The following is a 27,709-nucleotide window of genomic DNA, read 5'->3' on the forward strand; positions in this document are numbered from 1 at the left end:
AGGAACTGAATGGGACACAAAAAGGTAGAGGGAGAGGAAGGTTGAGAGAGAGAGAGAGAGAGACCACTTGATAAAGTTCCGCTTTGAGAGTGTATGGAATAACAATGACTCCATTGAAGGGTGTGTCAAGGACACTGCCATCACACAAGGGAGCTGATAGAAAACCTTCAACAGAGAGGGGAGGTTGTGAGGAGGTGTGACATTAATGACATATTCCGGAGTAAATTTCGTTGTTTTTTTTTGTATGGATGGATATGTATGCACATTACTGGGCCAGAACTAATAGACAGGTAGTGACAGCATAAGCATTAGAGCAGCTCACGGTGGGATCACATCGGCTCCCCATCATGCAAAATTGAGTTTTATGAGGTGGCATAAGAGATAAGTGTGAAGAGAGTCAGAGAGAGAGAAAGGCAGATCTGAATGCATATGTCAGGGACGTCTAATTAAGATCAGCAGATCAGTGAAGCTTGCCCATCTCCTCGAGAGGGATGCTCTGACGCCAGAAGGAGAGAGCTCTGTGAACAACTATGTGTGGGTCTGTGCTTGTTTGTTTGTGCATACACAAACCTCGCCTGCATTAACATTCTGCCCTCGGTGCTAAATGACCCAGCACATAATTACAAACTCTGAAATCCAGATGGTGAACAGAGAAAAACATTTCTAATTTCTCTTCCGCAGTTGTTCTGCAGGTGGTACACGGTAAGACTGTCAAGTAGCCCAGCGGATTTGGAAAAAGAGAAATTAAAATTTCATCAATTGTACTTTTATCGCTATGTGTCGTGACTAAGCCCCCAGGAGGAGCGTCTGGCTTTGAAGCAAATGTTCGTAGTGGCCTAACCGTGGAATTACAACTTCCTGGTCAGTCACTTCATTCCATTGGTGCAAGAAGATTTTTTCCCATAGACTTAATTTAATTAAATTAATTAATTTAACCTCCATGGCAACACAGGACTAGCAAGGAAATACGTCATGCTAAGGAATAAACAGCTGAAATAGTTTGATATAGGTAGCTTTAATAATGGATAAACCAAGTAGGTCTATCTGCAGGTGCACAGTATTACATGACACGCCTTCAACATCATATGCCCTTGAAATTGTCGGGGTTTGATAAGGTGAAGGGAAAGATTGTTATCTCAGGAGGTTATCTCAGGAGGTTTGCCGTTTGTGTCGTGTGGCCTGCAGGGTTCATTGTGATAGGGTTCCGGGCATATATTACACAGCAAGTCCCCATCAGTGTCATGATCCAGAGTCTTGAAGTGTCTACAGTCACAGCACAAAATTGTATTACCACTCAGAAAGACTCTCAGCGGCGCAAACTAGCCATCAATCTATCACTGGTTAGTAATGAAACACAAAAAGTGTGCATCTGCAGAAATAGGCAACACGCAGTGGTGACAGTTCAGCACTTGTAAAAGCCATAAAACACAGCTCTGAGGTTCGGCCCCTGTGCACATCTGAAATGGATCTAAAATAGAGGGCCAATAAAAGTGGTTGTTTGTATTTATGATGAGGGTGAGGGTCCAAGATGGCAAAAAAAAAGTGCCTCTGCAATAACGAGGGAGGCAAGAAAAGTGTGTGTGAGGGAGAAAGAGGTCTGGGCATGCAGTAGTTTATAGGGGATTTGTCACTTTAGCGTGACATCTGGGTCCTGTCTGCAACTGTCTCTTGCATTCACCCCTCTGTTGTGTGCATGTGTCTCATTATGTAGCACTGTTGCTCTCTTTTCACAATTCATCCTTGTAAGAACACAGTTTTCTGTCCAAATCACTATAGCTTCACCGAGTCCTCACACAAACAAACAAGAGGTCATTTGTCCTCCAAAATGACCCTTTTCTGATGTACCACCTCGATGATGAAAGATTAGAAAACTAGGGCTTCTTGGTTAAGGTTGCTCTCAAACCAACATTGACTGTAGGCGTTCCATATAATTGAAAATGTAAACACGGCTGTTTTCCGCATTTGAACAATCATATGGCTTATGATTGTCCGATGAGGACATTCTCGTTCTGCATTGCTCACAAGAATCCATTTATCCTGCATCATTACCTCCCTTTCCTTTCCTTTCCTATCTTCAGCCCCCCCCCATCCAAATAATAATCACCATGTGCGATCCATCTGTTGTTGGACAAACATCAAATGAGTGATATCTGCCAAATTCGTTTGGCGAGACATCACCTTCCGCTGAGAGGGTGAGCCAGAAACAGTGAGTGTGCCGAGGCTGTCGCAGCAGATGCTTTGAGGCAGTCCAGTCTCACTCATCGCTCCCCCCCTTCTATATCCTCACACTCCTATTCCCGCACATCTGCTCTGTCTGGTTTTCCTCCAGCCTCCTTTTTCTATCCTGCCCTTTATCCCCTCTCCTCTCCCCTCTGTCCCGCCCTCGCCTTATAAACCCATTAGCTGTGGTAGACACACAGTGCTCTGTTATGTAAAGGCTGTGGTTTAAACACTGTATAGAGACTGGAGAGGGAGAGCTGTGGCATTGCTGTGGTAGCTTCCCTAGAGCCGTTCTCTTCTGTGTCTAATAGGGTTATAAATAGTCGCGTATAACTCCTTTGTTCATACGTAACTTCTGCCATGCAGTCGGTTAAAAACTAACAGCAAGATGAGAGGCGATGACTTTCAGAAGTAGTGATTCATGGAAACCAATGAGATGTTTGGACAATTTTATGAAGGCATGAGCATCGAAGTACACCTTGTTGTCCAGCTCTCATAGAATACTCACACATAGATGCATACAATCTATGTTAGCTTATGTCTGTATAGAAATTATCCTGCCAGTGGTTTTGCATGTTTTAGCTGAATAAACGGCCTCTTCTGCCCATAAAGTGCATGTAGGTGAACAGCTTCTGCATGCATCAAGCTAACCCTCCTTCATTAATTAATAAAACAACTTTTAAAACCAATAAAAACAACTTTCAGAATTTCTTATTTCAGAAGTTATCAAGTCGTGCTTTAAAGTGAACCTTTCCTTTTGCTAAACAGCAGCTAATCTGGCCACTAGTAACAAATTGTGTCACTATATAGTGCTTAAATATAGTGTAACAGTAGCTCTATACTCATTGATGTCTGCTACACAGAATATACATTTAGAGTTTGCAAACATTAGCTAATATTAACCATCAAAAGCTCAAGTCATACCAGAGAAAGTAAGGCTCATGCAAACAGTATGGTTATACTGTTAACTGTTTTCAAAACCATATCACACATTTTTAGGTTGATATACAATCTTCCAGGCAGCCAATGGGGGATATCATTTTTGGTATGGTTTTAAAATCAGTGTGAAGTGGCCCGACAAAGGTAATTTATCACAGTGGCAACTTTGTCATCAAATTAATGAAAAATACCATCAAAAGTCACCAACTTTGACTAAAGCAAATCTTAGAGCTGTTTCATTCCAACAAAGTCTACCTGGGAACGCCTCTGTGCATATAAGCAGGGATTTAAGGCTGCATCCCAGATCAGCCATTATGATTCTGGCAGTGTCCTCTGATTTCAGCAGAGAGTCGAGCTGTTTAGCAGTTGTTAATGAATGTAATCCAGCACGGGAATGAATACTGATGAGATTGTGCCCTGTGTGTTTTATCACCGTGTGCAGGTATGCACAGTAAGCAGCCGACATTTTCATACCGCAATGCATCTTTTTAGAAATAACTTATTATGAATTATTATTTATCAGGATTCATCTATAATAAATAGATAATAAACAAGGGATCTATTTTGTGTTGTTGTGGATTACTGCTGCTTAGTGTGGTTATATTAAAGCATAATCATCTGTCAAAGTCACACTACTAGCAATATTTAGGACAGATTCCCTTTCGCTCATTCAGTTCCTTCCTTTACTCTGTTTTTTTTTCTTTCAGAAACCCTGACAAGGGCCTTCAGTTCCTGATCTCTCGAGGCTTCATCCCAGATACACCCATCGGTGTTGCCCACTTTCTGCTACAGAGGAAGGGCTTGAGCCGACAGATGATAGGAGAGTTCCTCGGAAACAGCAAGAAGCCCTTCAACAGAGATGTCCTAGAGTGAGTAGCACACATTATTTCCTGAGCACGTTTTAGGCTAATTTACCACTCCTCATAGAAAGAAGATTCTCCTTACTAATCCCTTAATTTTCTGGTAGATCAGGGGTCAGGGTCAACTGCAGGACTGGATTCAATAGAGGATTTAGGACAAGAAAAATCTTTGAAAATCAGCTTTACTAGTCACAATATAGTGGTTGTGGAGACGTGTTGATACCTGAGCCAGCTGTAGATTAATAATATACACAGTTCTGTCTATTTTGGGGTCAGATGATTCCCTGAAACCTGAATGTGAAACCTAATTTATAACCACTTTTGTCAAAGCTGTTATTTTAGCAGACATTGACATTTGATTATTAAATTTCATCTTAGTAAACAGCCTGAAAACAAGTTCAAATTGAAATGTCATGATCCAACAAATAAGCCATCATATCGCTTCAAATTGTAAATCTAGGTTGAGTTGCGAGACCAAATTTTAGAGGAAGGATAACAAGCTGATCAGACAATAATAAAATAAAAAACCTTTCCTGCCCTTATTTGTTTTTCAGTTTCTTTTATCCCGTTGATACAAAAAACGTAGTTGATGTTGTATCGGCTTTATTCTATGAGACAGGGAGCGAGAAACAAAGAGCCATGTAGTGTCATCTGATACACATATTGTTTTGAGATTTCATAAACAGAATAGAAACAAAATAAGGCTCCTTGTATGAAGGAGCTTAATTTATTTTACAAATGTTTGAATTCAGACCAAGGTGCTGTATCCGAACCAAAGTTTGTGCCTTTAAAACCATGATGCACCTCATTAGCTGTTTGACCAGGACTCTCAAACTAAAAAACTCCGCCACAGCATCAAAAAGACAGTATTCAAATGTTTTCACAGGCTGAGTAACATGATTAGTTAAATCATTTAAATGTGGAGACATCATGCAGTACAGTTTGTTCTTTACAGCATAATAAAAATAAAATAGAAAATACATATTAACCTAATGGGGTTAGAGATGCCTCCTTATTGCATTACTCATCACATGAATGAGAAGACGCACACGTACACAGATGACTCACTTCACCCTGTAAGTTTCATTCCAGGTCATTAACCTGACGGGCAAGTTTTCCTTTTTTCTTTTCCTTCTTTAAAGAACTTCCTTACTTTATCTCAGTAATTGTCTTTTTTTATTCTATTACATTTTCTCATTCAGCAATTACTTCAAAATTTGCATATCAACCCGCAGGAGGTACTGCAGATCTTTCTTTTATCCTCTCTTTTGTCCAAGTTATCAAACGGAGAACACACTTTTAGTCTTTGCTAGGGCGGACATACACATCACAGCACTCTGCCAAGTTGTTCACCCCGGGCTGCCCTCAAATAATATCCATATTATTTTAAATGGATGCCGTCATGGCTCCAAATACATTAGATTAACAAGGTTATGATTTTAATGCCTCAAACAGCGTGAATATACCTCAGCGCAGGTGACATTGGGATACATATGTGTATACTTATTTTCCCACAGTGCAGTCATACAGTGGAAGCGGTGATGTTGAAGAGGAACATGATGGCAGAGTGCAAAGTGTGTGTGAGAGCACTTTCCATAAAGTGTAGTCGCAGGAGAGCGGTTGAGGGATTGCAGTCTAATATGAAAAAATCACTCATGTTGATTTACTGATCTTGAATGTGTGTGTGAGTGAGTGTGTGAAAGCATGTGACTTCTGTTTGTGTGTATAGGTAAGGTGTGAATGAATGTGTGTCCCCATCGTGTTGTCTCCTGTATTCTTGAATCTCCCTCCTCCTCCCTATAAAGCCAACTGTGCTTCATTCTCTTCACATTTCTCTGAGCATAAACAACAATAGTTAAAGTGCCTCGAGTCAATTAAGCCAAATTGTGGTTATAGATTTGGGTTCCAAGAAATGTGGCACCCCGAAGAGTCATTTACCGATAATGTAGTGTACTTGTTTAGCAGGAAAAATGAGATTTGTTTTCAGAGTGTCATCTACTCATTGGCTGCTCAAAATATGGCTCCATCTGGTCTGCTGTTTCTTTCTATTTGCATTATGTGTGTGTGTGTGTGTGTGTGTGTGTGTGTGTGTGTGTGTGTGTGTGTGTGTGTGTGTGTGTGTGTGTGTGTGTGTGTGTGTGTGTGTGTGTGTGTGTGTGTGTGTACCTGCAATTGAGCTTTGTAAACCCACAATTTAAGCCGTGCTATACAGACGGATGTGATGTATATCCCCTTGCCAGGTACAGTACACAGATCAACAAAGTGTATGCGTGATAACAGTACGTGTATATGCACATTGTGGGTTTTCGCCAAGTGCATGTGTGTGTGTGTGTGTGTGTGTGTGTGCGTGTGTGTGTTATTATGTTTGAGTGTGTATATGGAGGAGGTAGGAGGGGGAAGGAGAGGGCTGATGTACTCAGGCTAGAGAGCATCTCGTCTGACGTTACACAAACAAGGAGTGACAGCCGGGGAAGAGGGGAGAGAGAGAGGTGGTGGAGCGAGGAAGTGAGTCATGAAGAGGGCGATGAAGGAGGCTCGGCCGTCAAGAGAGTTGATCAAATCAGAGTCACTGGGTACTATAAGCTTTACTTTAATAAGCATTGTGTCGATAATGTTCACAGAATCAAATCACTACTGGAAAATTATACAGTTTATTATGAAGTGCTCTATGTGTTAGAATTAGCAGCATCCAGTATATTGTACTGACAAAGACAACGGCAATATCGATATGCGTTTAGAATAGTTTTACTACATATGGAAGGTGGAGGGGAGCCCTGATAATGTAGGATGGTTGGATTTAGGGTCTGGGAAGAGGATGACGGATGTCGAGATGGGGTTTGTAGGGATGAAGGGTTGATGAGGAATCAGGGTCATGGATGGATGGATGGATGGATGGATGGATGGATGGAGGATGGATGGAGGAGGGCGATGGTGACTAGTTTCAGCTGGAGCCAGGAGGGAACCGGTGCAGTTGAGACTCAGAGTGTTGAAGGAGTCTCTTTGTGAGCACTGATTTTAGGGTTCTTGTAATTGTAAACAGAGAAAGGATAGGGAAAATAAATAAAAAAGTGGTTTGAATGGGAGGGTTGTGAAAACTGATTCAAGGGAAAGTGAAAGAGTCATACATAAGACAAGTAGTAGCAATTGTAGTAATAGTAGCTGTTGTAGTCGTAGTATAGCTGTAGTAGTAATGGTAGACCTTTGTAGTAGACCTAGGTCAAATAGTAGCAATAGTACTAGTGGTAACAGAAGCAGAAGTTTAGTAGTAGTAGTAGTAGTAAGTAAGGGTAATACAGGATTAGTACAAGTAGCAGTTGAAGTAGTTACAGTTGTAGTTGTAGTATTAGTAGTAATACTGTTGGACAAGTTGTACTAGCAGTAGTGGTGACTGGAGTAAAACACATAGGACCGCTAGGTGTGGTTCTTCTTATACTCGTGGTGGTGATAGTACTAAATGAAATAGTATACACTTTATGTTTTTTGTTGAGAGCAGGTTTTGCAGTGATCTCATGGTGTGATACACGGTGCATCAGGCAGTACTGTAGACTCAGCTATCTTACTCTTTTCTGCTGGAGCAGCATGTGTCACAGTCAACTACCCACCTCATTAACTCACTTTGTTCACAGTAATCCATCTTCAGGGGTGTGTATGTGTGTGTATGTGTGTGTGTGTGTGTGTGTGTGTGTGTGTGTGTGTGTGTGTGTGTGTGTGTGTGTGTGTGTGTGTGTGTGTGTGTGTGTGTGTGTGTGTGTGTGTGTGTGTGTGTGTGTGTACCCAGTGTTTTCTGTAGTACAACGAAACAGAAATGATCCCTCCATACTGGTTTTTTTATTTTGAGATCAGCAGCATCATCCTTCTTTGATCCATCAATGGGCTGATAATAACCGAGGCAAAGATGATCCTGAAATAGTGTGGATAGGTTTGGAGTACCACATGAAAGCCGGCGATGAGGGTGTTGAAAAAGACTTTAATTTCATAGTTCGATTATCATTCCACTTTGTACCTCGACAGAACACCTCACATCAAAGCGAGGAAAACTTTTAAAACCTCCCAGCTCGTTCCCAAAGTCACCTTTTACTTCAAAACCTCATTTCACCTCCAAATTGCCCAAGTTGCATTTATCCCCCTGAACTCATTGGACAGGATATTTTGCTTTTTTAATTAAAGTCATTAAGCCGGGGTTGTCAGGTAATAGGGAGGATTTTCTGCTCTGAGGGATTGTATGCTCGTACGTGTGCATGTGTGTCTTGGCAGCTGTGGTGCGATGAAGATAGCCGGGTCCAGTCTAATCCCTGGTGTCCGTGCGTGGCTAACACCTGCAGTAAGCAGAGTGGTGCTGTGACTGGGAAGCTGGGAATGATTGGACTTTTATCTTAAGGTGTACATCAACACAACCACCCAGGCCACCAGTGAAGGAGCAGCCACTGTCATCACGTTGATATTTTGCTTTGAATTTTAATATGTTTTCCTTTTTCCCCCCCTGTGTCTTCCTTTCTACTGCTCCCTCAATATTACATCCATTCCTCACTGTGCTCAACAGTTGTGTGGTGGATGAGATGGACTTCTCCGGAATGGAGTTGGATGAAGCGCTGAGGAAGTTTCAAGCCCACATTCGTGTCCAGGGAGAAGCCCAGAAGGTGGAACGTCTTATCGAGGCCTTCAGGTAATTATAAAAACAGTAGCTGCTGTGAGAGTCTGGGTTCATCTTGCAGTATTCTGCACATAATCTGCCTTTTCCAAAATATATATTTGGGTATGCTTTTCTTGTATTTGACCCTAAGCATTCCCAAAACCTCGCCCCTGTATGTCCAGTTTCAAAAAGCTGGAAATAATAAAAAGCCAGTCGGACACAGCGTTCTCAACCAACTAAGGACGCTAAAGCTTAAGGATCAGCGTGTAGCATTTAGGGGGATTTATTGGTAAATATGGAATAGAGTATAAACATTGTTTTATTTATATCGTACAAGCAAGAGCTTTGATCATAAGTTTGAAAAAAGAATACATATTCAGAAACATCGTTGTGCAGAGAGAGAATAGATGATCGAAAAAGAAGTTAAATATGAATATGTATCATCTCGTGGGTTATGCAAAATATCCTTCATTTGTCCTACTGGTGTCATTTACTTTTTTACTGTAATGTTAATCTGGCTGTGTTGATATTTGAGAGGATGTAAAAAGTGAAATGAAATACTGTCACTCAAGCATTACCTCCGGGCAAAACTTGTCTTGCAGAGCTTTAAGATGCAATTCACAGGTTGTTTGATCCTGAAATATGCACACATCAAGTTTTGAAGCCTTGCTGAGGAGGTACACATGTGAATTTGTTTGCCAAGCGCTCCAGTTTTCTTATTCCAGGAACTCTGTTTGCCGGACAGATAGACAAGGAGGGAACATGAAAACAAGCTAGTACGACTAGATTTAATTAAAAAAAAAAACGACAGCCATACATGTAAAAAAGAGAAACATGGACATGCACACATAAGCCCCTAAGAAGTATTGGACAAATCACAGATTGAACATTTGAAACATAAATACGCAGGAATCTGGATGACACACGTATGAAATCAGCAATCAAGTCACACTGCCTCATCTCAACAAACACACACTTTTATTCATGTCTGCTACAATGAAACGTTGACAATGCAGCCCCCATGTGAATAGCCAGGGAGTGTGTCATTTCTAGCCACAATTTGCGGCAGGGAGACAATTTGCAGTGCAGCTGTGGCTCTGTGTGTTAATGCTAACTGTTTGCCGTAGCCCCTCTGGAGTAACAACCACCCGCCACTGTTGTCGAGGTGCCAAATGAGGAGAAAAAACGGCGGCATTGTGAGTGGGCAGAGATGTTGGCACTGGTAATGTTTGGACATCAGGCAGGCTCTGCATGTTATCAGGAGTAAGAGAGAGAGAGAGAAGACGGTGAGGGACGATGGGGGTAAGGGGACACAAACTGGGAAAAGGAAGGAAGGAAGGGGAGAAAAGGAGAGAGAGAGAGAGAGAGGAAGGTTTATAAATAACTGCCGTTGCATAACCGCCACTGCCTCTCTGTGCCTGCCCCCCCCCTGCTCCTGGGCTTTGATATGCCTCCAAACACACACACATATACACACACATGGAGAAAGAAAGAAATCTCCCAAGTAAGTGAAGGGGATTTGAAGCAGCAGTGAAAAATGGAGAGGGGAAAAAGTGAAAAGCAGCCAGCAGTTTCAGTATCTGCTGCGTCAGTGTGCTAATGAATGAGCAAATATGAGCCAGCTCCCAATGCTGCAGATATATTCAGTTAATATTTTCACGTCTGCATTACATTGCAGTATCACAATTTACTCAACCTGCAGTCACAAACGCCTGCTGTATTTTCTATTATGGTTATTATAGATAAAGATCATGCGATGTGTATAATCTTGCACCAAAATCCATCCTCACAGAGTACAAAATGACTGTTGGATTACACCATCTTTAGCATCTGCAACAAAAAACAAAATCAGTTTGGAAGACAGCAGCATGTGCCAAATATGAAGACCAAGATCACTCGCTGAGCAGCATCGTGGTCCATGTTTTTACCCTCTTATTGTTGTTTTTTGGTCAGTAATTTTTCCACGTCTCTCTCTGCAGAGTAAGAGCCCACTTATAAAACAGCACAAATTGAGGCTTTTCAGTGCCTGGTGCTATAAGGATTTACAGACAAGATCATAATTGATGGTTGCTGCGGAGTCACGGGTTTTAGACACTGAGATATGAATAAGCAGCTGTGTGAAGCCCTTTGATTACCAGGCTAAAACAAATACTGTATATCACGAACACACAGTTACAAGTAAGGGGACGCAATGAAATCAATGGTCCCTCAGTAAAAAACACAAGTATATACAAATTATATATAGATGTTATTTTCTTTATTTATATAGATGTATATCTAGTAAATAATAAGTAATGATTAAATGGTCATTAAGCTTTCCATGTGCGTATACAAGACAAAAGCCACATAACTTGCATACAGCATAATGCACTCAAACAAATTCAGATCTCCAATAATATAATTGCATTATACTTGATTCATAATCAGTTCTTGCTTCTTTTAAGGACACTTAAAACCAGCTAAATGATTTATTTTTTATTTGACCTAAAAATGCATAGTAGTTGGGGGATTTTTTGAGCCCTGAGTAGTGTCTGTAGTCTTCCTCACAAGTTGAATACAGCCCTTAACACCTTTAGTAATATATGGCAGCTGGTGAATTACGCTCTTATTACAACATATATAAATATATAAACATATATAAAAAAAAAAAAAGCTCTGTTTTTCCTTTTTGATAAACTTGCAAGGTTTAAGCAGTGTTCATAAACACGTAAAAAAAAGTGTGTGTGACGATCCGAACCTACTTTATTCATACCAATATATTTGTCTTTATTAAATCCCACAGAGACATTAGATTTCAATAATGCGGCTCAGTGGGTCTGCAAAAAGGTGCTACAGCCTCAATGGAAATGAATGATTAAAGTAACATTACAGTACACACGCCAGCACTGAGCCCACAGGGTCCACACAATCACACACACACACACACCTTCTCATTCTCCTCATACCCTGTGTATTGCTTTGTCCGATTACTCACACACAGTAGATGTTGTTCTATTGTATTATTCATTCAAGAGTCTATGCACTTCACAGAGAAACAAATTCTCTCTCTCCTCTGGGCACATCTTTCTAAAACACACTCTCACACACGTATGCAAACCCCAGAAGTAGTTGTCTACAAATCTGTTAGATTCAGGGTTTTCATAACCACACACAGAGAGGCCCATTCTCAAGCTTTAAAATTTAGTTTTCTTTTTTTGGGAACTACATAAAAATTACCCTGGCTTCTTTTGCATTCTTTTGCAGAAGTACCAAGGTTGAAATTTTCATATTTCAAAGTATTTCTTCTCTTCGTCAGAGTAACAACCTGCATTAATCCATGCCCATAAATATTGGAGAGTGTTTAAATATGGCTCGGTGAAGGTTGTGTGGCTCGGCATCATCTTTCTTGGGTTTAGTGCACAAGCCGTAGAACCATCCAATCCAGTGGGACAAATGTGCTTATACAGAGAGACACCGTTTGAGCAGCATTGTTAGGTTCTTTGTTGCTGAAAGGCAGCAAACAGCTCCACAAGCGAAAAATTAAAGTCATAACTCTTATTTCTGTGCGACACTCTCATGCTCAGCCTGTGACAAGGCATTTATCAGCATAGTTGTGTGTTGAACGATGCCTTTAGTGTTTTAGTATAACATATTAATCTGTGTCTTTTTCACATTTTATCGTTTCCTATCTGTCCTCATATTCCTGTGCTTTATATATTTTCCTATCTCATCTTTCTCCGTACTTATCATTCCCTCTGACTGGCCTCCCCTACCTTCCTGTTCCCTCCTCCATGTTTGTGTCCTCTGCCATGACCCACATATATTACTACCTGCCTTCTTTACCCTCCACCTTCATTCTTTTTTTTTTCCTCCTCTAATTCTACCCTCTTCTTTCTCTCCATCCTTTACACCAACAGCCAGCGCTACTGCATGTGTAACCCCGATGTGGTGCAGCAGTTTCACAACCCAGACACCATCTTCATCCTGGCCTTCGCCATCATCCTGCTCAACACTGACATGTACAGTCCAAACATCAAGCCCGACCGCAAGATGATGTTGGAGGACTTCATACGCAACCTACGAGGTAAGTGGCACAGCATTTAAGCAGGTGTGTAGAGGCTCATTAAGGGAGTTAAAGTGACATTAATTATTTGACATAATCAGCTTATGTAATGTAGGATTGTGTTTAGGTGTGTTTATGTGCTTGTGTGTCAACAGAGAATATTTTATGTGTGTTATTATTATTTTGTGACTATTTCCCAATAGTTTGAATACTACCTACTACAATGTCAACAAAAATCAGTCTACTCAATCCTCCAACAAGATGAATCAGTGAAAGTGAGTCAGTGTCAAACTGTGTTTGGATCTGTGTTAAATCAAACCTCCCTGCATAAATTCAGATAAAAATAATAATAATTTAATATTTCTATCCCCGCCGGCCTTGCTTTATGCATTCACAACTCATAGCGACGCCGACAGAAAGCACCTGTAATTCGTGTCTCCCGTATGCAGACAGATGCTCATTCTGCGAGCGGTGAGGACGAGACAGCGGCGTTGTAGTTTTGCTTTCCCTCTGCTCAATCAATCAGGGAACGCTGAGGTCGATGCAGAACAACTTTAATAGATTCACCCAGACTGTTCCCAACAATTAAATTAAGTTGAGAAATCAATTTCGGCATCTTATGCAAATTAAAATAAGCCACTCTCTCTTGGCTTCTCTATTTGCCTTCTGTTCAGTTTACTATGTATTCTCTGTCTCTTTATGCATTCTCTTATCTTGTTTTGTCTCAGTCAGAATATCATTTGGTCTGTTTATTTATCCATCTTTCCTTGTTTGTATTCTCCCTGTTTCTTTATCCTTTTTTTCTTTTCTCCGTCACATCTCTCATACACACTGACAGAAGAATAACTCAATCAACTAATTGACTGAGGTGAAATGCAATTATGCACCAGAAACCAATTGTAATGAAGAACCACAGAACATTCATTATCTCATTTAAAACAGACTGTCTGTGCCTAAGCTATTCCACAATGGGCCAATATAATATAAACCAGCCTCCACCGTAAATTAATCCTTTATGTCAGCTCATTGAAAAATGTAAATTGCAGCATCTCAATTACTGGATAGAAGGGGTAGTCTCAGATTTACACAAAGTTCAGTTCACCTTTTCTTTCCAGTTTTTCAGGTATTTAGTCATAAATCAAAGCATTGGACTAATTACATTTTTGGCATGTTGATGGTGCCACTTTAAACCAAAGTTACTGTAATTTATCACCAGGGAGACATAAATGTGTTCTGGAGAGCTTTAATTTAAACCACAAGTGGCCCTAAAAGAAAAGTCAGGGAATCACCAAAGTCATTATTTCTAGGATTTATCATCTGGGGTCCACGAGTGCCAGTAAGAAAATAGTACTAATCCATCCTGAAGATGTTGATATATTTCACATAAGTGAAATCTAAATAAAAAGTCAGGGGATCACAAATGTCATTCATCCTCTGAGCACAATAAATGTTAAAATGTCATGTTAATCCATTCAATATTTTAGATATTTCAGCCTGGACCACCAACCAACTGTGCAAACCATGCAAAGAGACAGAAAGCAGTGAAGTTGTGAGGAGTGTAAGGAGAGAGGCATTCAGCAAAAAATATAAAGTCACTTATTTATCTGACACTTTACACACATATCCCCCCGGACATCTCCTCCACTCCCTCCGACTCCATAATGTGTAGTGATGTCTCAGCGGTGTCCCAGGGTTCCTCACTGTCACCGCCGTCACTTGTGGCGGCTTCATTTTCTCCAAACACATCCTGCCCCATTGAAAACTCAATGTACCACACAGCACGGTACAGCTGTGCGGATATAATGGGGGAGCATCTCTGGGGGCAACCTTTCAGCCTAATGACATGCAGCTCTACCTGCGTTGAAATGCCATGGCCTTGAACTGCACTGTGTTCCAGACAGAAAATCTTCCACGGGTGTTAACCTTTCACTTGCCAATTAACCTCCTCTCACACTGCCTTCTGTCATTATTTAATGGAGACAGTGAAAGACAAAAATTCAAAGAAGGACAGACAAGGAGAGAAAGAGTTCTCTGTGGCTCTGAAATTGAATTTTGTTCCACTCTCAAATCAAATAACGAGGCAAAACAAACGCGCGTCAGCACAATATGTAAGGGTATGTGTCCCTTTATGCAGGGACACATACCTTCTTTATTTAAGCCAGAGTAGACACACAATGGCTCCTCTACCACTGTTACAACAGCAGTAACTCCATGTTCCTTCTGATGGACAGAAATGTCTGGTTAAATTCAAAGTGATGTGTGTAGACTTTGTGTGTAATCAGCCCATTCCCATTTTAGGTGTGGATGATGGAGCAGACATCCCAAGAGACATGGTGGTGGGAATCTACGAAAGAATACAACTGAGGGAGTTACGCTCCAACGAAGATCACGTCACCTACGTCTCCAAGGTTGAGCAGTCCATCGTAGGCATGAAAACAGTAAGGACACACAGACGCACTTTTGTTCTATACTTGTGAGGATCTACAGTAACGTAATGCATTCCTTAGCAATTAAAGTACAACAACATAGCAAACCCTGACCTTTGCTTAGCTTTGACTGAAGCCATGTTAAACCTTAACCTGCATTCATTTATATTTTTTAGTCTCTTGGGGAAGTGCAACAAACACTTACAAATTGTTAGCATACCTGGCAGATGTAAATACAATCTCTTCATCCTCTGTTTTTGGTCTCAACCAACTCCTTTGGTAAATATCTGGCTCTTAAGCTGCTAAATTCCACACAATGTTCAAAAGCTAGTCACTAACTTTGTCTATCTGCCATGTGGTGAAGGGCATGTGGTGTCGACTTGGTTTTTAAAAGGTTTTGTTGCTGAAAACAACTACTTTTTACATCTGGGAAGGATGTTGGTACATTAAGAGTGGACCATAAACAAAGCTGTGGGCAATAAAAATAAAATAACGAGCTAAAAGATGCTAAAATGGTACTTAAAGCAGAGGGGAACAGCAGGGTCTGGTGATGATTTCAGTGGGTTCATCACTAAAAGCAAACCTTTGAATTGTATTATGCATAGTTTAACTTGAGAACCGGGTCTAAAGAACAAAACAAATCCTTATTCTTCATGTTTAAAAGTCAAAGATAAACATAGTGCAATATATTAATTACACAGTAAAGAAAGTTAAAATTATTCCCAGATGGGGTTGAGCTGATGGTACAGTTACTGTTTTCATCATCAGACACGGTAGAAAATTCACCAATTACTTAATGGGGATTAAAAACACAGAATCGTTGTATCCATTACACAGTTATACAAATTATTTGATCTATTTTAAACAGCACGTTTTATAATCTTCCTGGCTCGCTAGAATTGTAAGCAAGATTAATCACACAAAAACATGTCACTCAGTGCAGTCCAAGACACCTACTCATTATTCAAGGCCTCATCACTATCACCTAGACCTAGTTGTTTTAGCAGAGCACATTTATTAGCCATTAAATGTCTCATCAGCGGCCTGATCATTACCTCAGGTCATTACTCCAGCTAGATACGTCATTAACCACCGCTATCATTAGAGTCTCTTTTAAGGTTGAAAGGCTTGGTCAGTGCACATGAGCAATGTAAGCATTTGAACCACACTGGAATGTCCTTTAGTTAAGAGTCAACTACAGACATTCACTCGTGGCTATTGTTTTCATTCATCGTGTGAATATTTCTGTGCAAAGTTTGATTTGTTGTAGACTTTAAAAGTCAGAGACAGCTTTGTAAATGACTGATTACACTGATTCATGTGGAAAGGTGCTTTGTGAGCACACTCATAACACTGAAAGGCTTTTTAAAAAGGATTCAAAAGTTCAGGGAGTTATTTTTATCCTTTAGTCATGAAATATAGATATGAAAATTGCTGATTTGTTTCCCAAACACAGATTGTGTTCACATCAGGGTAGTTGCGATATATTGTTGGTGATAACCGTGACCTTTAAAAATGAAATATTGATATCATGTTAATAATACACATCATAATAGAGTGTAAATCATCCTGTGCCTGCCATCATCATCAATCATTTTATATATACAGTTATAGTTACAGACTCTCTCTCGAGTCCTTTGGAAACAAGAAAGAGAGAGACGAAACACACAGTAAACATATTTAAAGATGAATTTGACTAATAACATTTTTATTTTCAATATATTAAACAATAATATTGTTATCATTGACTCTTTTGTACTTAATAATCATTGTAGCAAAATATCTATATCATGACATCCCTTATCCACATTCAAGAGACAGTTTAAAGATTCTGGTTTCCTGCAGGTTCTTTTACTTTCCTTTCTTTTTAAAACTCGTAGTGTGCTGTCAAATGTGAAAATGTATGTGAGATGTAACCTTGAGGAGGCTTGAACATTTTGAAAAACATCAGCATGCTAGCATTGTTTAACTCTTTACTATAGACTCTTAGTCTTGTCTATAGTCTCGTCTTCCTGTACATCCGCAAGATAGAACATGATGTTTGGATGAATCTCACTATAAATATACTTTTAATTAGTTTAAGTTAATCTCCATCATTCCTTGTTTGCTTTCAGAATGACATTGGAGCAATGACATTGAAAAGATTCCCGCTGTCTTTTTTTGTTTTTGTGCCTTTTTGCCTTTCAGTGTCTCTCAGTGATGGATGAGTAGCCATAGGATGACAGAGGGAGTGTTGTCATAGCCAAAACAATGATGGATTGTTGTGACAGGAAGAGACTATTCCTTCCTTTGGCAGCTGTCTGCCATAAAAAGACTTAGAAAAAGTTTCTTCTTTGGTAATATTGAACAGCAGGTGTCAAAATCCCTTTAATGTGGATTTAAAACCCATGGAAAAAGGGTTAACATTAGAAAGATTTTCCTAATAAAAGGAGTTTGCTTTTTGCTGATTAATAGTTGATGACTTGATGAAAGCCTTGCAACAACTATTCCTGAATGTGATGAAGTGATTATACCTCCTAACGGTTTCTCCCACAAAATACGAAAAAAGTCCTTAAATATTTGATCTGGATAACATTGTACAATACAATTTTATTTAGTCATACAATTAATTTGATAATTGTATCACTAACTCTATCCTGTCAAATTGTTTATTAATAGCATTCTATATGGTTCTTCTTTTTCTTTTTGTCGAACACGCATAAGGCATTTCAAGCTAATGATGTCTTTCCATGTTTCTGACAGTGTAATGAAAAAGCAGGCTGGCTTTGACCAGCTGGGTGGGAGTCAGTAGACCCTGCAGTGATGAGAGATGAGAGCGTGAGAGAAAGAAAAGGAGGCTGCGCATGTACTCACTGCTTTGCAAATAGTCCACAGGGAGCACAGGGAATTAAAATTGGAAATGCACAAAGACAAAATGGATCAGAGGCCACGGATGGGTGTACTTTATCACGAAGAGGGGAACAACTGTAATCCAACATGGAGACTACTCAGAGAGACAATAGTGTGAGAACATGATTTGATCGGTCGCCGCCATTTTTGTATAATCTGCTTAAACATCGAAAAGCACTTAAGTCTAAGAGGAGAAGCCAGGCCTCTAGCAAAAAAAACAACTTTATAAATGGACCTCCAAGTGAATTGTTACCACCTTTTGTTCTTAAGTTGCTAATGACTAAACAGGAAGATGTATATCGCAAAAAATACAACACTCAATTTGACAGCAACTCATTAAAGGTTTTGCTTTTGGGACTTTTGGCAGGACAGCTCTTTTAGAGCAAGACTTCTCTACTCTTACTCTAGGGTTGCTCCATCTACTAGAAGTAGGTATAGCAAGCAACAATAAATTTCAATTTTCTCAAATACTAAAAATTAGACTTTTTGCTTTTTCACATCTAATCAAATAGAAAAGGTGAGAAACGTCTTTACTAGCACAGAAAAGTTAAGAATAATAACATGTTAACCTGCATTTATGCCTATGTTCTCCTCAGGGGAACACAGTTGAAACAACATGCTGGCTTATCCTTATCTCCTAATTTTTTTTTTAGGTCAGTCTTCATTTTGTTTCAGTTTGTCTCAGCAAACTGAGTTTAATGTTTTTTTTCTCTGATACTCTTTTTTCTCAGCTTTTAACCCCAGTGAATAATGTGCAGTACTCCAGCCAAAAGTCATTTGTATTGAAAGTCTCCCTGTTTCACTTTAATACTCTTTCCCCTGAGGAGAAGATTTTATCTGAGGGGAAAGTCTCTACTTCATACGTCTTGAATGACTTTCAAGCTTTTCAGACACTTAATCTGAGTGATTGAAGATCCCCTTTTACCTGGATGTCTGTGTCTTTCTCTGCAGGTTCTCTCTGTCCCTCATAGAAGACTGGTGTGCTGCAGTCGACTTTTTGAGGTGACCGATGTCAACAAGGCCCAAAAACAGGCAGCACACCAGAGAGAAGTCTTCCTCTTCAATGATCTCATTGTGGTGAGTATACGATAAAAGAGGGATTCAGTGTAATAATGCATAGTTTTCCTTTACATGTTGTTTACTGTATCTTTATAACCACCCCAAAATGTGTTGTTTCTGCTGCAAACAGTCAATCTTTAAAGCTGCTTATTTTACACTTAGAGCTGCAATGCACCATCACCTACCTCGACTGTGAGCTCCCTCTCTTCCTTGTTGTTGTTTCATACATCTGTCCCCTCCGGCCCTTTCTTTTTAATAATAGATAGACGTAAATGTAGTTTTGCAGTTCACTCATAAGCAAATAGCTGTCCCCTACAGAGCAGCTTTAAGGGCCAGTAATAAAGTTGTGTTTCATAGCACAGCAAGGTAATCATTTGGTCCAAAGTTGTGAAAATTGGATAATTATCAAAAGGTTTAATGTTAGGCATAATGAATGTGCCCATAAGGAGGCACATAGGGGTTATCCATCCAAAGTGTTTAACTACTCTCATAATTATGTCAGATTTTGATATCAGTCCAGCAAACGGAGCAGATTTCCCCCTCCCTTTTGTGCTTAAGCATAAAAAGTAATTGGTATAGCTGCAGGAAAAGGAGGTTAGAAGGCCAGTTTTGGAGTAAGAGGTACAAGGAGTCATCTTCAAGCGTCACAATGGAATTCTGTTCATTTGGCTCTAAAAGTTAGCGGAGGCTTCTTTCTCCTGACAGCTTTGAGAGTGGGGCAGACATTTTGGACTTTAATGCAAAATGAAAGTGACGGGGACCTTTCTTTAAATGTGGCCCCTGTTCTAGTAGCTTGAAAATGTCAAGTAGTGTTTAATGTGCCACATGATGTATTGTTTTAAAATGGTTCGCCTGGTAAATTATACCCAACAGTAGCGCTGCAATACAGATGAGCCTCATCTTTCTCTATCGAGAAGGTCATTCGATGAAAAAGCTCCGTAACATCTCAAATACATCCTGATATAGGCTCGCCATGGTGTTGTTGTTCAAAGAGCACTAGTGCACAATCTGATACGCTTTGAAGCTTGTATTGCATATTAATATTGACTCTTTCTGCACTTTGAGTAAATTTTGAATTACCAAAGTATTTGCTCTTTCTGAGATTCCTTTGAAATTGCTCTGTGACATTGACATACCAATTCAATTAAATTAAAGTTATTTAGTATAGCCCAAAAAAATTCACAAATTTGCCTCCGAGGGCTATACAATCTGTACGCATATGACATCGGCACAAAAAGCCCTTTAAAAGAAAAAAAAAAAGATGAAACCTTAGGGAGAGCATCAAAGGAGGGATCCCTCTCCCAGGATGGACACAAGTGCAATAGCTGTCATGTGTACAGAGTAAACATAACAGAGTTGCAACACATTCAATGCATATGATAAATGATTCATATCAGTGACAGTCACAACGATTTCTGAACATTGAGCTCTCTGTCACTCAGTTTGTTGCTATAACTGGTTTATTGTTTTTCTTTGCAGATCTTGAAGCTTTGCCCAAAGAAGAAGAGTTCTGCAGCCTACACTTTCTGCAAAGCAATGGGCCTACTCGGCATGCAGTTTCACCTGTTTGAAAATGAATGTAAGATAAAATAATGTCTACACTGCAGACAGCCGCAATGAAAAACATGAAACATAATATCACCCAATACTTTGGACTGTTGCAAAACAAAGAAAATTGTTGATTGTACAAGGATGTAGGCGTTATTGCTGTATTTGAAATAGGTTTGAAATGTAAACTTCTTCTCATGAATTGAACTTAGTTTTCAAAATGTACAATCCCAACCCTCTACAGTCCACAGTGCATGCTTAATTTGGTGTTTTCATACAATATCTCCAAAAGGAGAACAAAAATAGTTAACCGATCAACATTCAAAGGTATTTTAATGCCTGTAGTATTAAACTCGCCAATACTTTGCAATCTGTTCTTGAAATGTCTCTTGTTTCTCCTGAATCAACAACTCAATGTCTTCTGTGCTCCCCAGACTACCCTCATGGCATCACCATCCTCTCACCTTTTGGCTCAGACAAGAAGCAGGTACTTAACTTCTGCGCCCAAAGTGCTGAGGAGCTGCTCAAGTTTGTAGAAGACCTGAAGGAGTCAATCGCAGAGGTGTCAGAGATGGAGCAGATACGTATCGAGTGTAAGTGTCTGTCTTTCTAGGTTTTTTTTCCCGTATAACAATGAAAGACTGGAGACACATACATATATGTGACGTGTATATATATGTGACATATATACATGTGATGGAGAAGGTCCTTCAACTGAAATGTGTGTGTGAATCCTCCTCTGGCAATGCTAGCTTGCTTTACATTTTTAACCAAATCAATAATCTCACATCTTGGAATGTGGATTCTTAGATACGCTGTGTGGGAATCAATAAGTCCTCAGATAGTACACAGGAGTCAGAAGTCATCAATTTTTTGTTTTGTGTTATTTGCTAACCTGTGTAGGTGCAGGAATACTTTTGCATTTTGTTTCCTTTGGTGCACTGCAGCTCAATCAGACTGCAGGGGGCCAGCAAATTGGAGGTGAAAACAGGCCAGTGTTCCTCAAAGCTGCCAGGCATCTGAGTTGTTTGGGTCTACGTGCATTTGAAATTCTCCAGACAATAAGACATGCGCATACTTAGACCCACACGGAAAACCGGAGTATAAAGAGCCAGTGGGCATCAAAGGGAGCATCCCTGCTGGTATTTGACGCAACCCTTCACAGAGAGGGAGGGCCAGCACCCCGGGAGAGCAGGCAACAACATATGCGGACAGGCAGTGGTTGACAGACGGAAGTTATTTATCTCTGTAGAGTGGAGCAAGGACAGACAGCTGTGCACAATTTGAACCAACACGCACACAAATAAGAACTCATGTTGCGACATATTTGTTAAAAAAGGCATGCAAACAAAACGTTTTTTCAAAGACATAGGAACAAAATCTAGAACAAGAATGATTGCTGGCACAGAAAAGCGCTACATCACCCTTTCTCCTCTAAGGGTTTTGGATTGTTGGCACATTAGCAAACATGCCTGAGGCTGGCATACTTATGTTTGGGCTTTCCCTCTCTGAGGAAGGATGGAGAAATCACAGTTTCTGTTCATATGGTGAATTTAGTAAAAAAAAACAACAACAAGCATTGTTGTTCGCTATTCCTGTGCTCTAGTCTGTAGACCTAACTATAACTTCGATCATTACCTTGTTTAAGTCCATCAAAGTGTATATTCAACTGGAAAAAAAACTTGAATGTGCTAATTATAAGTACGATAGTAATTTCCTTGAAATAATTACTCCTTTTAAAAACCTGTCTTACTCTATAATTACTACCACAACATATGCTTATTTACAGAAAGCATCTAAATGAAGCAATGGGAAAATACCAACCAAATAAAGTGTTGCCACTGTTTATTTATAGCTTCATCTGATCCCTTTGCCAGTTAATCAACTACCAGTTAGGACACTTCCTGTTTGTCACATTTTTGTACACTTGCAACACAATGAGTTGGTACACATTGTGTAGTTCACCCTTGAAACTGGGGTAGGCACAACATTTTTGACGTCATTGGGCAAATAGCCCATAATAACTTTTAGCATATTTCTACTTCAAGTGGTCGGAGAGCAAATTACATTACTGCAGATCCTCTTGGCTCGGTTTTCAGGCCTTAGAGAATCTAGCCAGTTAGGGGAGACTCCATTTTAGAGAGAGGGCGTTTTTTTATTGGCTGTACTACAAATGCAGATGTGCATGCACATCTGTGAAAGCCTGATTCAACGGCAGCATATCCTGTGGGGAAAATTGCTATTCCTGCATTGGCAACCCAAAATAGAAGGACTAAAAGAGAGGCTGAGCTAGCCTCACAGTGGTTACAGCAGTCGCTTGGGGCAAAGGCCATTCTCTCTCCATCTTTAAGAGTTTAGCCTTTGGCTTGACAGCTACGGTTAGCAGAAGGCTAAACTATTATTGCCAACATTTTCTCTCCATCTCTGAAATTAGTTCATGTATGTGCATATGTCCCTGCTTGTCTTGTGAGATGGTCATAGGGGCTTTTCCAGAAAACTGCCCATTGAATTACAATATTAAGAAAGAATATTATTGAATTTTTTGCCCAATAATGCTAAAAAAAACCTGCCTCCTCCAGCTGTAAGGTCGCAGCCTGGCAGTTTTGCAGCACAGAATCAAAATGCAGAGCAGTGATGGAGAGAAAACAACATTTAGTCATCATGATTGGAAATGACATGCAATTACCATCAAGTGTGAAGTGTAATTAGTGAGATGGCAAGTTGTGTTTTGAGATTAGAGGGGAGAGTGGGAGGGGCAGGCAACAAGAGCGTGTGTGTTCTGCATTTAAAAGAAAGTAGACTTATGCCGATTAATGTTGTTACTCTTACCCATCTATTTCTATACCTGCCTGTCTGACTACCTATTTTGCCCTCTGTCATGGTGTGTAAATAATGGATCACTTTTGTCTTCTGTTCTCTGCAGGGGAGCTGGAAAAGCAGCAGGGAGCCAAGACACACTCAGTAAAGAACAACGGCACACAGCTAGAGCTGCGCGGCAAACCGGGCTCCGCATCAGGTGAGTGTGAGTGTGTGTGCACCGCCGCTTTTTAATTTTAAAACCCACTGCAGAGACCTTCTCCTCAGTTGCATTAATTTTCCTGCTGTTGAAACAAAGTTGAACCACTGCTGTTTTTATTAATAATTGAAAAGGAAAAATACATTTTATACTTTAAAAAAAGGGGTGTAGCACTTCAACAAATCTTATATTTATTGTCTGTGGAGTGGAGTGATATAAAGTGTGCAAGTGTATTTTTTGCTCTTAAGAATCATTTTAATAAGCAGTAAGATGAAATTACAGACATTTTGCTGCCACTTCTGTCTCTTTTCCCTCCATTTATTCTCTGTCCAGGAAACCTGGAGATAGATGAGAGAAGTGGACACAATGCAGTAGAGGTAAGTGCTCAGTGTTAGGGCCATGTCCCAAATAACAGGTAAGTCAGTACAGAGTTTCAGCGTCAAGGTAGGACGAGATAGGATGAAACCCCAGGAATAGTCATGACTTTAGGGCTATAGGCGTCAAGTTGGTGAAAAGTCGATGAGAGAAAGAGTTCTGTTGGGTAAAGTGTCGTGGGTATGTGAGTTAACCCAACCAAACTAAATATATTAGATTAAAGTACTTTGCTGTACAGAAAATCAAAGATAGTGGCTTTGGAGAATTTAATAAAATCATAACAGGTTCTACCCATGCACAGGAAATGCATCAGACTCAGAGGCTTAAATGTTATCTGAGGCCTAAAAAAGGGATAGGTGGTAATTAGTTTCACAAGCTCAGGAAGAAATTGTGACTCCTTTAGGACGTTTAAAGGGTAAAAGAGAAAGCAGCCATCATTGCAAAGTAGCTGAGTACATGTGTTGAATACATATAGTGTGTGTGTGTGTACCCACGTGCAGCACGGAGACATTAATTAACACAGTAACATGGGGGCGGATAAATTTAACGCTCATTTGACCCAGAAACGTCACCTCTCCACCCCTCTGCAAGATCTCTGGGGGAAACTTCACCGTGCGAACATTTTCTGCACGCAACCGAGCAAACTGAACTACAGTACCCATGGGGCTTTGCAATTACCATCAGATGACCTTTCCCTAGTAAATTCTCTGGCTGTGGAGTTGAGGGGCTGGAGTGAAAAAAACAAACACACAGGGTCAATTTGACCCTCAGTGGCTGTTAAATTTCACACAGCTCACTTGTTATACTGTAGGCTGTAAATCTGTACTCATGTACTGGTGAGAGCAAAAGGACATATATACGTCGCACTGAAAATGCTTCAGAGCTATTTCATTTTCAAAGCTATACATGCCTGTATAATGACAATTATTACAGCAGAGCAAACATGCTTTCATTGCTGCACAAGAGACATAAAAAGATGAAGATGTTTTTTGTATATGCAAAGGAATATGTGCTCTTTTTATGAATACAAGTGCTCTCTCTCTCTCTCTCTCTGAGCAGCCTTTGGGTCCTCATAATAGGGAGTGATGATCAGGCCAGTCTTCAAGGTTGTCTGAGCTACCTCCACCGCCAGACATCCCCTCTGCCATGCAGTGTGCAGTAAATGTCAGTGGCTGGTGGGGAGCCGTTAGCTGTCGAAACACATTTATCTTGGGAAGCAGGAGGGTCACATAGAGAATCCTGCTCATACTAGAGGCATGAATGGCTGAATCCCACAGCAGGATTTCTATAAATGAGAAGAATTTGATCATAAGCTTTTGAAATGTTATTGTCTCCCCTCAGAGTAGTAGTTTCAATGTGTTTTTTTCAAAATCCTATTTTTCTTTGTTTTTTTTTGCTAATCTACACCCTTGAAGACACAGTCATGGTAACAGACTGTCAGTCAGCAATACCACTGACATGTTTGGGCACACTTTTGAATAGATATGTGGTTTGGGTTTTTTTGACATACAAAGCAAAACCAAACACAAAGAAAGCCATCATCACAGAAGTGACAGACAAACAGAGTGCTTCAAATAGGAGCCCTTTTTAAAGCTCTGCCAGTTTCTCCCTTAGGTGCAACCAATCCAGCTAATGATCCACCCACTCCTGGCCTCGTCAGAGCAAAGACATGTCAGCTGGGTTCTGCACCGTCCAAATCACATACATGTGATTAGTTACCAAAATGACTAGAATGCTTGTGAATAACAGAAAAATAAATTAAAATGTTAATGCAGTGTTGGAAAAAGAGTCAGTTATATTGTGAATCTTGCAAATCAATAAAACGTTGTGAATTATCATTCCTTTATTTGATGCACTTGCCATCCAAATACAACAGTCCTGTTTGCTATTTTGTAGACATACATATTTTAATTTTATCGATAATCACAGTCAGCCAATGTTTTTCTGAATGGTAAAAAAGTTGAATTTCCATAAGGATAAGGATCCTACTAACATGCCACTTGATTCACATGGCATTTATTGACAGCTAGCTTGAAAGGAATAGTTTTGGAAAATATGTTCATGTGCCTTCATGTGAGAGTTAGATGAAAACATCAATACCAATCAATCTGACAAGTATGGAGTTTAAGTTAGGTGATGATCAGGATTGACTTCCTGAGCTTCCCCCATTTGCTGTTTACACATTTTTGTGTACATATCGTAGTATATATTTTTCATTCCACTGAGGGCATTTTTGTGGGCACTAGGTAGTGCATAAATCCCACACTTTGGACACTCAAAAATCAGTTTGGTCTTCTGTGGAAAAAATATAATTTTCTACTGAGAATTTAAACTTTTGAAAGTCAGCAGAAAGTCACAAAATCATTCATTCTTTATCTAAAGTGCTTCAGAGCTCATTGATACTGTACTCTTAAGTATATGTGCCAAGTCGTCAAGTAGAAATAGTGGTTGGCAGATTGATTAGGAGCAAATGTTAATGGAGTTCTTTCACACCAGAGTTACATCAGCTCCTCTTAGAGAACGGGAGAACACTGCTGTAAGCCCTGTCTTAAGTTCAGATACTTTACATTAAAAGTCCATTATATTGCAGGTGAATTGCCGTTGACCTTATTCACACAGTCGCCATTTTGAAGAGTTTTTGTGGGGAACTTTATTCTGATTGACATCCTCACAGTAGGTTCAAAAATAATTTATAACTAAGATCTTTAGACAGAAATTTACAGCAAATCTGAAGAACTACGTAACTAAGTATGGAGTCAGTTAGTCAGCACGCTTATAGTACATAGAAGAGAGGGATACTGATATGAAGAAAAACTAAACAGCCTAGTGTCTAAACACTTTCTTTCCTGTACAACAAACCTGCATTGTCAACAACTATTAGTTTCCCTCGTGAAAGCAAAAATTAATGTTGACTTATTTTTATTTTACGTCAGTAAATAACATATTGGTAATTTGGTTGCGTTTCAGTTTTGTTTCAATAAACAACTTCAATCACGTTTGTTAAAATTGCGAAAATAATCCTGGAAACATAATTGAGGATGTGGTTCAGTTGACATAAGGCTCTTATGTGTTTCCAAGGGATGTTAAAATGACAAGAACATATATAAATACAATGAATAAGGTCTGTTGTTGGGATTGCTCTTATAGGTTTATTTAGGAAACTGGCTGCTGTGTGAATGCTAATCCAAGTTGCTTGATTTCACAAAATTCTGAGAAAATGATAAAAACAATAAAAACAGGCTGTTGTGGTCAAAATATTGGATGAACATGCAAATAGTTGCTCTCACTTGGTCATAATCCTCTAATAATAGTCAGAGTTACTTAAAATAGCGTCCCTCATGTTTTTAGGTTGCTTACACTTTTTCACAAACACGTAATATGCATCTCGGATTGTGCTCATTCCATGAGTGATGACTCATATATTTTTGTTTTCTGAGAACAGTGGTGGAAACCTGACTTGTTTCTTAAAATAGGCAACATAAAAAGAATCCAGGAAAGGTAGCCAACAATAAAGGAAGACAGATAGCAGAAAATACACTTTGAGGGAAAAAAACAGTTTGCTGAAAAACAAACTTTGACAGAAGGAAAGCGTGTGCAGAAAATAGAGAGCTGAAATAAATGTGATTTCTGGAGGTTTGCATTCTGATGAGTGTTGCCTGTGGACGTCTGTGGTTGTCAGTCTGCTCACCTCCTCTCCTTCCACCT

At 39.7% G+C, this 27,709-nt stretch overlaps 1 protein-coding gene across 1 annotated transcript in view; it reads left to right on the forward strand.

Moving 5' to 3' along the window:
* Positions 1-27,709, forward strand: part of LOC129112447 (IQ motif and SEC7 domain-containing protein 3-like) — an 86,268-nt gene that overhangs the window by 57,464 nt on the left and 1,095 nt on the right. The window contains 9 exon segments of the mRNA XM_054624551.1: positions 3,867-4,028; positions 8,560-8,682; positions 12,546-12,712; positions 14,990-15,129; positions 18,958-19,083; positions 20,545-20,644; positions 21,048-21,206; positions 23,537-23,629; positions 23,963-24,006. Coding sequence (XP_054480526.1) covers positions 3,867-4,028; positions 8,560-8,682; positions 12,546-12,712; positions 14,990-15,129; positions 18,958-19,083; positions 20,545-20,644; positions 21,048-21,206; positions 23,537-23,629; positions 23,963-24,006 — 1,114 coding nt within the window.

The sequence above is a fragment of the Anoplopoma fimbria genome, chromosome 23 (assembly GCF_027596085.1).
Source record: "Anoplopoma fimbria isolate UVic2021 breed Golden Eagle Sablefish chromosome 23, Afim_UVic_2022, whole genome shotgun sequence".
NCBI lineage: Eukaryota > Metazoa > Chordata > Actinopteri > Perciformes > Anoplopomatidae > Anoplopoma > Anoplopoma fimbria.